The 11,803-nt window shown below is 46.4% G+C and overlaps 2 protein-coding genes across 2 annotated transcripts; one reads left to right on the top strand and one right to left on the bottom strand.

Annotated features, from left to right (window-relative positions):
* Positions 1 to 371: 371 nt before the first annotated feature.
* On the bottom strand, positions 372 to 1,680 carry LOC128122396 (histone H2B type 3-B). The gene has a single exon (XM_052757938.1). The coding sequence runs from the start codon at positions 1,610 to 1,612 to the stop codon at positions 1,232 to 1,234; it is 381 nt and encodes a 126-aa protein (XP_052613898.1). The 5' UTR covers positions 1,613 to 1,680; the 3' UTR covers positions 372 to 1,231.
* Positions 1,681 to 1,906: 226 nt separating this feature from the next.
* On the top strand, positions 1,907 to 5,379 carry LOC128122394 (histone H2A type 3). Its single transcript, XM_052757936.1, has one exon. It carries the CDS (start codon positions 1,926 to 1,928, stop codon positions 2,316 to 2,318), a length of 393 nt encoding a protein of 130 aa, XP_052613896.1. The 5' UTR covers positions 1,907 to 1,925; the 3' UTR covers positions 2,319 to 5,379.
* The last annotated feature ends 6,424 nt before the right edge of the window (positions 5,380 to 11,803 follow it).

Raw genomic sequence — 11,803 nt, 5'->3', positions numbered from 1 at the left:
ATACATATAATTGCTGTTGGCAGGATTTGAGGCAGAAAGAAAACAGAGACAAATTCTCAAAGAAAATAATCCAAAATATCTGTTAAAGAATTTGGTTTACTTTGTCCTGACTCTAGTGTTAATGTTCTAATAGGTATTTTTAAGACTAATTAAAAAAAAAAAAAAAAAAAAGTCCTACGTTGCCATTTGCATCTTTGCAGCTAGTTGACTGGATAAAAATACTTCAGATGATAACCTTAAAACGTATGAAGCTGTCAAAATCCTTTTATGTGGAAAGGGATCGATGGCACGGCTCCTGTAGGAAGTTCCAGGGGAGACACCACCCCCCACCCCCACCCCACCCCCTCCTTCCAACTGCCCGTTAGCAGGGGACCAGATGAGACAGGCTCCCTTTGACTATTTGGGGAAAAAATTAAAATTTATATTACTTCTTGCTGGAGACGGCGATAGGATTCTCAATGTATCTCATACCGGTTCAAATAAATATAGCCAAACCAAGGAAAGTGGTGTTCTTTCCACGGTTAAGATCTCCTGCCCAAACGTTCCAGATCAAGATGGCATTCTCAAATAAATGCTGAGTGTGGACAATTCTGTTACCAACGCTTCACAGAAAATAAAGCAGCTTTAGGGGAGGAACTCATTTGCTCAAAACAACGGGATTTTTTTTTTTCCCAAATCCTTCCATCCCCTAGCCACTAAAACTGCTGGTAGCTGCAGGTGCAGCTGGCTACATCCAGCTCGTTTACACAGGCATTGCGGGTGTCGCCCCCCGTAACCTTTTCAACCCCTGTTGGGCATACTGCTAGTGCAGGATCTGTTGGGATATAGTGCCAGAATGGTCATATCCAAGGGATAAAGACGCCTGTCTGTTCCAGGAAAGGTTCTAAAGGAACGCAGATGCAGAGGCCACCCAGCGGGCACGGCACCCAGAATCCCACTGCGCTGGTGACCTCGCCCACCTGGGGAAGACTGGAGGCTTAGGGAGGGGACTCACGCCCCTTGCCTAATCCCTTGACCATCGTTCTCATCCCACCCTTGGGAAGAGCAGAGCAGCTGCAGCCCTACATCCCTCGCACTCAAAAACACATCTTAGTGGTACCCAGTAACAGAGAATCTCCCTCCGGCGCGTGGCAGTCATCAATGACCACACACGCTGTGTTCAAGACCCTTTTAACGACTGTATGGGTGGCTCTGAAAAGAGCCTTTGGATTGAGGACGCCCGCGCAGCGCCTCACTTGGAGCTGGTGTACTTGGTGACAGCCTTGGTGCCCTCGGACACGGCGTGCTTGGCCAGCTCCCCGGGCAGCAGCAGACGCACGGCCGTCTGCACCTCGCGGGACGTGATGGTCGAGCGCTTGTTGTAATGCGCCAGGCGGGAGGCCTCGCTGGCGATTCGCTCGAAGATGTCGTTGACGAACGAGTTCATGATGCCCATGGCCTTGGAGGAGATGCCGGTGTCCGGGTGCACCTGCTTCAGCACCTTGTACACATAGATGGAGTAGCTCTCCTTGCGGCCCCGTTTGCGTTTTTTGCCGTCCTTTTTCTGCGCCTTGGTGACGGCCTTCTTGGACCCCTTCTTGGGGGCTGGAGCAGATTTGGACGGATCAGGCATATTGGCTAGTTGCTCTCGGGAAACGCGCGTGTCCGCCGTACCAACTCTATTTATATGCACTATATTCAAATGAAGGATCAGACTTTACTCGCTTTTGATTGAATACAATTGTACATTACGTCATCTCAGGGTAATGTTTATGCAAATTAGGAGGTGCTGGATTCTTTTTCTGATTGGCTAGTGCTGCCGTCCAATAGAAAGGCGCAGTCTAGCCTCCCTCCTGATCATATATAAGAGCTTGCTTGGGCTTACGAGGTCGTTATCGTCAGCTTAGTTTCTGGTTTCTGTTCTTCTTTGTGGTCATCAGTTGAAGATGTCTGGTCGTGGCAAGCAGGGCGGCAAAGCTCGCGCAAAAGCGAAATCCCGCTCGTCCCGCGCCGGCCTGCAGTTCCCGGTGGGCCGTGTGCACCGTCTTCTCCGTAAGGGCAATTACTCGGAGCGGGTGGGCGCCGGCGCCCCGGTGTACCTGGCGGCCGTGCTGGAGTACCTGACGGCCGAGATCCTGGAGCTGGCTGGCAACGCGGCCCGCGACAACAAGAAGACACGAATTATCCCGCGCCACCTGCAGTTGGCCATCCGCAACGACGAGGAGCTCAACAAGCTGCTGGGCCGCGTGACCATCGCGCAGGGCGGCGTCCTGCCCAACATCCAGGCGGTGCTGCTGCCCAAGAAGACCGAAAGCCACCATAAGGCCAAGGGCAAGTGAGGCCCTCCTGGTCGTTAGTGCTACTTAACGGACACCAAAGGCTCTTTTCAGAGCCACCCACAACCTCAAAGAAAGAGCTGTACACTGAACCTGTCGCCAGGTACTGGCCAGGGCTGGGAATCCCGATTCCTTCCATGGGTTCGAACATCTGCGCTCTGCGCCTGGGGCGTTCACGGCTGAGGCCAACGGCTTCCATCTGCAGTTGGCCTGAGCTTGGTTTGCAGGCACTGGCGGTTTGTCCCCACCACTGTCCCTTGATAGGCACTTGGTTTCCGTTAAGGTTCGTGTTTGGACCTTAAGGGAATGCTTGGTTCTGTAGGACTTGGCATAAGGCTCTCTCATAGGCAAGTGCTGGTGTTTTCTATTGAAACGCTTACAGTTACACCGAGACATTCGAGTTAGGATCTAATCAGGTTTAGATTTCCAAAAGTGTGTTTGGAATTGGCTAAACAATCGGATGCACTTAAGTAGCTTAATCTTAAGGAACAAAATAATTTGTCTGTTTTGGTAAAGCTAGGTTTGAGCAATGTTTTCTAATAAATTTAAAGGAAAGCATTATTAGCGTCATATAAAGTAAAATGAGTTTTTAAAGACAACTATGACTTCCACAGGCAGTATAAAGAATGGCTGGAGAGTTCCAGATCAAATAAACGGGAACAGGCACGTTAATCACTACCAGTGGGAAAGGGAGAGTTGAGGGGGATTAAATGAGTTATAATACTTTCAAACGCCAGAGTCAAAAGTGTGTCCCCTTTCCTGTTAACTATGCTATTCTCTTTTTAAATTTTAACAATACAGGACAGCAAGACAATTATGTAATTATTATATAAATTATATATATACCCTATCAAAACTGGGTCTATTCAAGCCTGGGCTCCTCAGACACCGTCTGTAATTACAAATCTATTTATAAAATATCAACGTCTTAAAAAGTTATTTGCCAAAGAATAAGCAGTTTCCTTAACTGTGAGTCTTGACCACGCAATAGACACAAAAACTGCATATAGATTATACAGTCTGCTAATGAGTGTCCTCAGTAAAACAAAGTCCAAAGGTTGGACCTCAAGATCTCCCCCGTTTAGCTTTACTTTGTTTGTATTCATAGATCATTGTAGTTCCTTAATCTCTTGAGTGGCAGTTGAGCTCTTTAGGAGTTGGGTGGAACTATCTAATGGTGTTATGGAGGCACTGTGGAAGGAGGTGTAACGGGATAGCTTCTCATCTACCTCCAGGGCTCCTGTCAAATGGACAACCACCAACCAAAAGGAATATTTAATTTTCCATTAGGTAAAACGTAATACAAAGATGTAGCTTGTCTACTACCTCTCAGGGTTATGTGACCAGTGAATAACTAGAGAGCACAGATTCTGAATGTGTCTACAATATTACAGAAAGTTGCACTGAAACAGTTCTGACCTAAGATCTGGTCATCTGGATTACCATTTCCAGAAATGTGAAGTACCTACCAGTAGCAGCTACCTTGAGAGAATGTTCACTGGATTAAGCACCACATAGCCCATGCCCAGGTATATGCCCAATAAAATGAAAATATACATCTAACAGAAGCTACACAGATGCAGTAACAGTATCATTTATACAATCTAAAAGAGGGAACCCAAATATTCATCAGCTGATGAACAGATTCACAAAACTGGCTTGTCCTCATAATGGACGATTAGTCAATGAAAGAGAATGAAGCGCTGATTCATGCACAACATGAATGAATCTCGATGTCCAGAACGGACACGATCAAACAATAGCGGCAGGAGCTGAAAGGGGAGAGAAAAACAGTCCAGAACTTCCTTGTGTGGTCATGGAAGAAGATACAGGTGATGCTCACAACATACGAAATGTGCTAAATGTCCCAAAACTGCTCACGCAGAAATGGTTCATCATATCTTGTAAATCTCACCTAAGTTTTAAGAAACTTGGAGTGTGTACCAAATTAGAGGGCAGAGGGGGGCTGGAGAGATGGCATAGCGAGTGAAAAGTTTGCGCTGTGAGCATGAAGACCTGGATTTGATTCCCAGAACCCATGCAATGCAGGGCCCGGTTAACGCTTGACTAATTCCAGTGCCTCTAAAGAGACAGGAGAGGCCCTGGAAGCTCCCAGGCCAGCTAGCCTGGTGTACACAACAGCTAACAAAGCGACCCTGCCTCCAGGGGGAACTAGAGAACAATACCTGAGATGGTCCTCAGACCTCCCCACATGAGGCACGTGTTTGCCTGCACTCATACACACACACACACATACATTCATACATGCACATGTGTGCGCACACACACAGATGGGAGAAGGGGACAGAAAGAAGACTGATGTGTTCCAGTGCTTGCTTTCTAGAATAACACTGGCCCACCTCAGGTAAAAGGAGGTTGAACTCAGGTACCACAGCTGTTGTCATCAGAGACCACGGGGAAAGGCAGTTATGGGCTCAGTCCTGATACTGCAGCAGCTCTGAGCAAGCCTTGGCAGTTCACCTTGTCAGGTTCTGCCCACAGGCATGTTGTGTGGGAGCATGGAGGTCTTTTCCTGGACCACTGTATCTCTAAACACATGCCTGTATTAGAATTCTTTCAGCCACTCTCCATGTGTCCCTATGCACTGCTGTTTACTGAAGACAAGAAAAAGAGATCCAGGGTTCCAGAAGAATGCAGCTTGAGCCAACCTCGGAAAATCTCTCCGGTGTTTGCTGTGTGCGGGAGCTCCCCACCTAGCCCTGTAGCATCCTCTGTTCCTCTTCCAGGTGTAGGTCTTTCCTCCAGCCCCTGTCCCACATTTAGTCGCTACTCCGTGGGACCATTTCTTGCAGGTTCATCCATATGTCCAATAATCTTCTACATCAAAAAATTAAAAATAGACCTAGTATATGGTACATCTCTCCAACTCCTGGGCGTCTGTCCAAAGGAAATGAAATCAGTATGTGGAAGAGACTTATGTACTGAAATGCTCACTGTGGCACTGTCAACAGCTAAGACATGGAATTAACCTAAATGTCTACGAAGGAGCAAATGTATCTTTAAAATGTGGTATACACACAGATTAAATACTACATAAGCTTAAAAACAGTTTCATTTGTTATCATCTGGATGAACCTAGAGGACATTACAGTATCCCTTGGCATCCACAGGTGATTGGTTCCATGCCCCCCAACGCTGGTACCAAAATCTATGGGTGCCCAGGATCCTTACATACAAAGCCATAGTACCTGCTTATAACCTACAAATGTCTTCAGAGTAAATTATGCCAACATAACTCGTAGTACATAATGCAACATAAGTGTAGGGTAGTTGTGCTAGGTTGATCAAGAATCATTATCAAAAGCTCCATGCATGTTCAGTAGAGACGACTCAAGAGAGGAAAGCTAGAGAGTCAGGAAAGGTCAACTGGAGAACCAGCAGGGGTCAGCTGGGAAATTATCCAAGCTTCTGTAGCAGGCTAATGGCTTAGTCCAAGGACCACAGAGGCTGCATGTTTCCATACTGTCCCTCAAACTATGCTCTGGGGTTCATAACAAGTGCCAGGCCAGTTGGACTCAGGCTGTGTAGACAACTCTTCTTATCACCCAAAACCATGGTGTCCACAAGCCCACACCTCTTCCCCAAGCTGCATGCTTACAGCACCTGCTTGATAGTCCCACCTGCTAAAGGCAGCCCACCCTCACCAGTGTCAAGATCACACGAAGTTTTCCTCACCCTGTAAACAGATCCAACACAAACTGGTGATTCAACTCAGAAAAACAGACAAAATATGCCTGTTTTGAGTATGCTTGAATTGCTATGACAAAAATATACACACAGAAGTGAGATAATTGGATCAATTAAGTTAAAATGCAACCTACAGAATGAGGAATAGTATTTTCTACTCATATATTTGATCAGAGATAAATATCCAAAATAGCAAAGCTCTACGATTCAATAACAACTCAAATTTTAAATAGGCAAAGGACCCAAATAGGAATTTCTGTAAAGACACACATGATTATTGACATCGCTACAGTCACTGAGCAATCAGACAACAGTGAGGTATCGCCTCAATCCTGTTAGTCTGGCTGTCATACATACGTATGTATGTATGTATATGCCTCCTCTCCCTTCCAGGGCTCTCATCCGCTTATAGTCCTTTATATCGCCCTATTCCTGCTAGGAGATAATTCTGCAATGTTGTGGCCAGCTCACCACCTCACAGTTTACTATCCTCAACTAGCTGACATCCACATAGAAGGGGGCAGAGAGGCACATTTATGTCTACGTTCACATCCACGTGTTGAGTATGCCCTGCACATAGTGTTGGATAGGTATTTGATAAAGTTAATTTAAAACAAAGGACTCCTTCCCGGTCTAGTCAGTGATGTAGAGAAGGAAAGAAATTGAGCTCCCATAGCAAGCTAAACGGAGATGAGAGGGCAGTGGTGTCCCAGCGCCGAGTTCCCGCCCCCATGTTCCACCTCCATCCCAACCTTTCACCTCTAACTCTGCAAGCTAAACCTCCATTTGATCCTTTCCCACAAGGCCATTGGTGCGGCTTAGGTTCTGATTGGGAGCAATTTGACAGGAAAAGGAAACTACGGGCCCTAGAAAGCTCCTTGCCAGAAAATAAGATGCTGCTCTGCAGTTGCATGCAGCCTTGCATAGCACGACTTCTCTCTGGGTAGCTCAGCTCAGACTTGTTGGAATGGAAAAGCAGATTTAAGATTAAGGCCGTGGGGCTGGTGGGTGCAGCGCCCAGCTTGGGAACCACCCGGGTTGACAGATGCATACAGTTTGGCTTTCGGGACGTCTGGGTGCCGGAGTGTAGGTGTGCGCCAGGGCTCAGGGAAGGTGTTCGGCGGCTTCTGGTGGGCGCCTTAGCTCTGGGTGCTGGAAAAGCGATGCGCTTTGCACACTTAGGCTCCCGAGCCAGGCCTTGCTCAAGGGCGTTTTCCGATTGGTCAGTCCGAAAGCTCCGGCTGATCACATTGGCTGCCCGAGAAGCGGCCGCCTGGAGGATGCTCCACGGCTTCCCCGACTCTAACACAGCTCCGCCCTGGCGCCCTCAGGATTTCAAAAACTCTATGTCGCTGATGTCTCACAAGGTCGTGTATTCCCAGAGGCAAGAGCTGCAGTTTGTCTTTCTGAAAGTGAAGCCATTTTCTCCATGACACTATGAACATAAACTGGGACTGGAGAGTGGTGTCCCGGTTCCTGCGCGCCACCAATGGACGACCACCAAAGTCCCCTTCCTCGGGATGGTGCAGCGCCAACCCGCGGTCGCACCCCGAACACCCGGCTCTTGCTTCCCTGCTTTGGCATTGACTCTCCTCTGTGTTTAAACTACCATACACGTTTAGAAACAAAGCACCATGACTGTCACTGCATTCCTTTTTTTTTTTTTAACCAAATCCGTAAAAATGCAACAGTTTGATTTCTTATCTTTTTCTCGACTCACGATTGGAGCTATGTGGACTACATTTTCATACTCTGACATGGTCTAAGGAACCATTATTATCATTTCTTGATGCCCAGATTGTGACATTGTGGCCTGTGGGAGACCGTAAGTCTAGTCCATCCTTGAAAGTATTTGCTTCAGAAAGCATTTTATTTTTTTCCAGATCCAAATGTGTTTTATTTTGTTTGAAAAAGGGTCTTTTCAACGTAGCCTAAGCTAGCCTCAAACTGTTATCCCGATTCAGGCCCTGGGTGCTGAAATTGTAAGCATGGACCACCATGCCCTGCTATCCCTAGGCATTGGCGTCATTTCTTTCTTTCCTCTTTGATGTATTAGAATATATTAACTGTGCATAGTAATGGTTTTCATTTTCATAATTTCATACGTGTATATAATGTTCTTTGTTCACACCAGCTCTTCCCTTTTTTCTCCTCCCTCTGGTCGCCTTCCATCATAAATACACCCCCGACCCCAACTTTCACATCTGTAAAAATTATCTAGCTTCCACGTGCTAGAGAACCCATGCAATGCCTTTCTTTCTGGATCTGACTTATTTGACTTAACATAATGATCCTGAGTTCTATCCATTTTTCCAGCAAATAACAATTTATTTTTCCTTTTTCTCATTTCTTTATTGTTTTGTTTCTCCCCTCCCCTTTTTAAATAGTGTCTCACTATGTAGCTCTGACTAGCCTCAACCACACAGAGATCCAGCTGGAATTAAATGTGCCTACCACCACACCAGCCATATTTCATTGTTACTGGCAGAATAAAGTATTCTGTTGAGTATCTATACCATGTTTTCTTTAACCAGATAGGTTAGGTTTTCTTAACTACTTGGCTTAGAGGGAAAAGGTTAGTGCTATGGTCTGCATGTGTCCCCAAATTCACACACTGAAATGCCATCACCAGTGTAGAACAGGAGCAGTAAACAGTGGGGCCTTAAGGAGGCAATCAGTCGGATGAGAGTCCTTAAGAAAGGTCTCGAGGTATAGGTGCTCACTCTTCAAATAAAGGCACTAGAAGCTGCTATCTACGGCCCCCACCAGACATCAAATCTATCTGCCTGTGCCTTGGCTTTGCCTTTCCCAGCCCTCAGAATTGTGAGCAATGGGTCTCTGATGTTATAAATTACCCAGTCCACATAACTTAGTAACTTGTGATCATATGTGTAATTAAAACTGTGTTTTTTGTTTTGGCCCATAGACCTGGATTATAATTACCAGAACCTTTTTTTTTTTTAAATAAGCAACACAGATCCTAAGTGCATGTTTTATTAAGGTATTTGGTTATTTTTCCTTGATTCTTGAAGCAACTTTGGGTCAGATTCAGAGCTATAGTCTTTTGTATATTGGGGTACTTTAGGCCTCAGAAAGGAAATTCGCTCTCCCTCCCTTTTTCCTTCCCTGTTCCCGCTCATGCTCCCCTTTTTGTTTTTTAAACTAATCCCTTTCCCTTCAATAGGCATAGGAACTGGGATCTCTTTCTCAAGGCAGGTCACAGGACCTAAGAACACCCTCTAATCCTCCCCTGCTTTTCTGCCTTGGAGCCCGCCATACAGACATTCTCAACCTACCTTATTTGAGGATCACAGTTTCAGTGGAGTGTCTGCTCCACAGAGAGACCAAGAGGAATTTGAAGAGACAGGTCTGGCCAGGCTTAGCCGGTACATCCGCTTCAGATCATAACCTTTGTGTTCGAACAGTTGTGCACGCTTTAATCATGGCTGTGCAGCAAAGGCTCCGTAAAAACCCAAAGAGGTTTGGGAGCTGCTGGACAGAGGTTTGGGGTAATGTCCCCAAGGTGAAAAACTCTCACATACCAGGAGGGAAGTGCCAGGTGTGGCACCACAGGGATAGAAACTCCTGTGCTTAGGACTCACAGGCCACTTGTATCTTTTAAAATAGTCTTTGCACCCAAGCTGGGGGAGGGGGGGTGGCACATGCCTTTAATCCCAGCACTAGGGAGGCAGAGGCAGGCAGATCTCTGAGTTAGAGGCCAGCCTGGTCTACAGAACAAGTTCCAGGACAGCCAGGGCTACACAGAGAAACCTTGTCTCAAGAAAACCCCCCACAAAAAAAAGTATGCAAAAACCAGTATCAGCATTTCCCTGCGTTCTGTGAAAACTCAAATAAAAGCTTCTTAATGGTCAAATCAGTCACTAAACTCCATAGGAATTCAGTTTTCTCCCATCAAATCCCAACAGACTAATAGGAAGTACGTTGTTTCCTCATAAAACTTCAGAGGCCAGTCACAGCTTTCCTCTCTGTTGCGGACAACTGGGTGCAGACTTTGGGGCATGAGTTGTGTGACCTTTGACCCAGCCCTGCTCTTCTGAGCATAAGCCACATCCCACAATTAAACCCTCCTGAGTGCAGATTGTGTTGAAAAGTTCATTAGCACGAGACCTGTTTTATGGATTACATTCAAATCGTGGTGTAGACAAATCTGACATCTGACAGGATTAAAGAGTGTATTTCAATAAGGATCAGCTCCACCGTCCAAGGTAGCTGTGACGCTTCATCCAGTCAGAACACAAATACAAACCGGCCATAGCTTCCTGGTTCCAGGATGAAGCCAGGGTATTTGAAGGAAAGTGACCTTTTAACATAAGGAACTTTGTAAACATGGCTCATCATATTTGACGGTGTGGTGGTTTCAATGAAAATGGTCCCCACAGGCTCATAGGGAGTAGCATGATTTGAAAGGATTAGGACATGTGGCCTTGTTGGGAGAAGTGTGTCACTGGGGGTGGGCTTTGAGGTTTCAAATGCTCAAGCCAGGCCCATGGCTCTCTTTCTGCTGCCTGCGGATCCAGATGTAGAACTCTCAGCTCCTTCCCCAGCACCATGTCTGCCTGCACACCACCATGACATTAATGGACAAAACCCTTGTATCTGTAAGCCAGCCCCAATGAAATGTTTTCCATCTTAACAGTGGTTAAGAGCACTTACTGTTCTAGAGGACCTAGGTTACTCCCTGCCCCATGCCAGGTGGCTCCCAAAATTGTGCACATAAACCCAAGCAGGCACACATACAAATCAATAAATAAATCTTTTAAAGTTAGTAAAACTTCTCTAACATAACTAAAATGATTTTTGCTGATTCTAGACAGTTACAAACAGTAAACTCTGAATAAGTAAGAATTAGTCATTTCTCATTATGACAGAAAAAAAAAAAAAGTAGCTCACCAACAAAAACCCCAGTATCACATTTCCCAAATAAGGGAGTCAGAGCTCCTGGAACCTTGAACATGTTACTATGTGGGCAAGGATGACTTCGAATTCCTGACTGGGCTACCTTTAACTCCCAAGTTCGGGATTACAGATAGGTGTCAACGTGCACAGCTTTCCGGTGATCATTTTGAAAGAGAGCTGGAGGTTGTGTGTGGACCAGCTAAAGGGTAAGAAATCACTGGGATCGTGGAAGTTGTTTCGTTTCTGGTTCTGGGCAAGTGTGGGGCAGGTAGAAGGTGCTCTCCTGGGAAAGCGGGATGAAGGATGTCTAAAGACAGGAAGTCCACCGGCTGTTTAGGAGGTTGTCTTAGTAACTGCTCCATTGCTGTAAGGAGCCACTAAGGCCAAGATAATGAAGAAAAGGAAGCATTTAACTGGGGGTTTGCTTACGATTTCAGAGGGTGAGCCCATGATCATCCTGGCAAGCAGGCCAGCAGGGGGCTGCCTCGGTAGATGAGAGCTTGCTTTCTTACATCCGGATGGGCAGGCAGGAGGCAGAGGAAGCCGGAATCAGCCTAGTGTGGGCTTTGGAAACCTCAAAGCCCAACCCCCGAGACACACCTCCTCTGAAGACCACACCTCCTAATCCTTCCTAAACCGGTTAGGGCAGCTAGGGACCAAGCGTTCAAATTAAGAGCCTACGAGAGCTGTTCTCATTCAAACCACCACAAGGGTCTTTCAGGGAAGAGAGGAATTGGTCCAAAGTTAGGGCAGGGGGTACAAAACAAAACAAAACGACCACATCTGTTGAGCTTGATCAGTGAGAGCTGGAAGTTCAGCTGACTGCTGGCGTAACAGGTTGGGAACCTATGGTGCTTGTCTAG

This window comes from Peromyscus californicus, unplaced genomic scaffold (genome assembly GCF_007827085.1).
Source record: "Peromyscus californicus insignis strain IS unplaced genomic scaffold, ASM782708v3 Scaffold_3__1_contigs__length_106647218, whole genome shotgun sequence".
Lineage (NCBI taxonomy): Eukaryota > Metazoa > Chordata > Mammalia > Rodentia > Cricetidae > Peromyscus > Peromyscus californicus.
This window is presented reverse-complemented; position numbering and strand designations above follow the sequence as displayed.

Coding starts and splice junctions, on each gene's coding strand:
- LOC128122396 (XM_052757938.1), bottom strand. CDS start 1,612: ATGCCTGATCCGTCCAAATCTGCTCCAGCCCCCAAGAAGGGGTCCAAG.
- LOC128122394 (XM_052757936.1), top strand. CDS start 1,926: ATGTCTGGTCGTGGCAAGCAGGGCGGCAAAGCTCGCGCAAAAGCGAAA.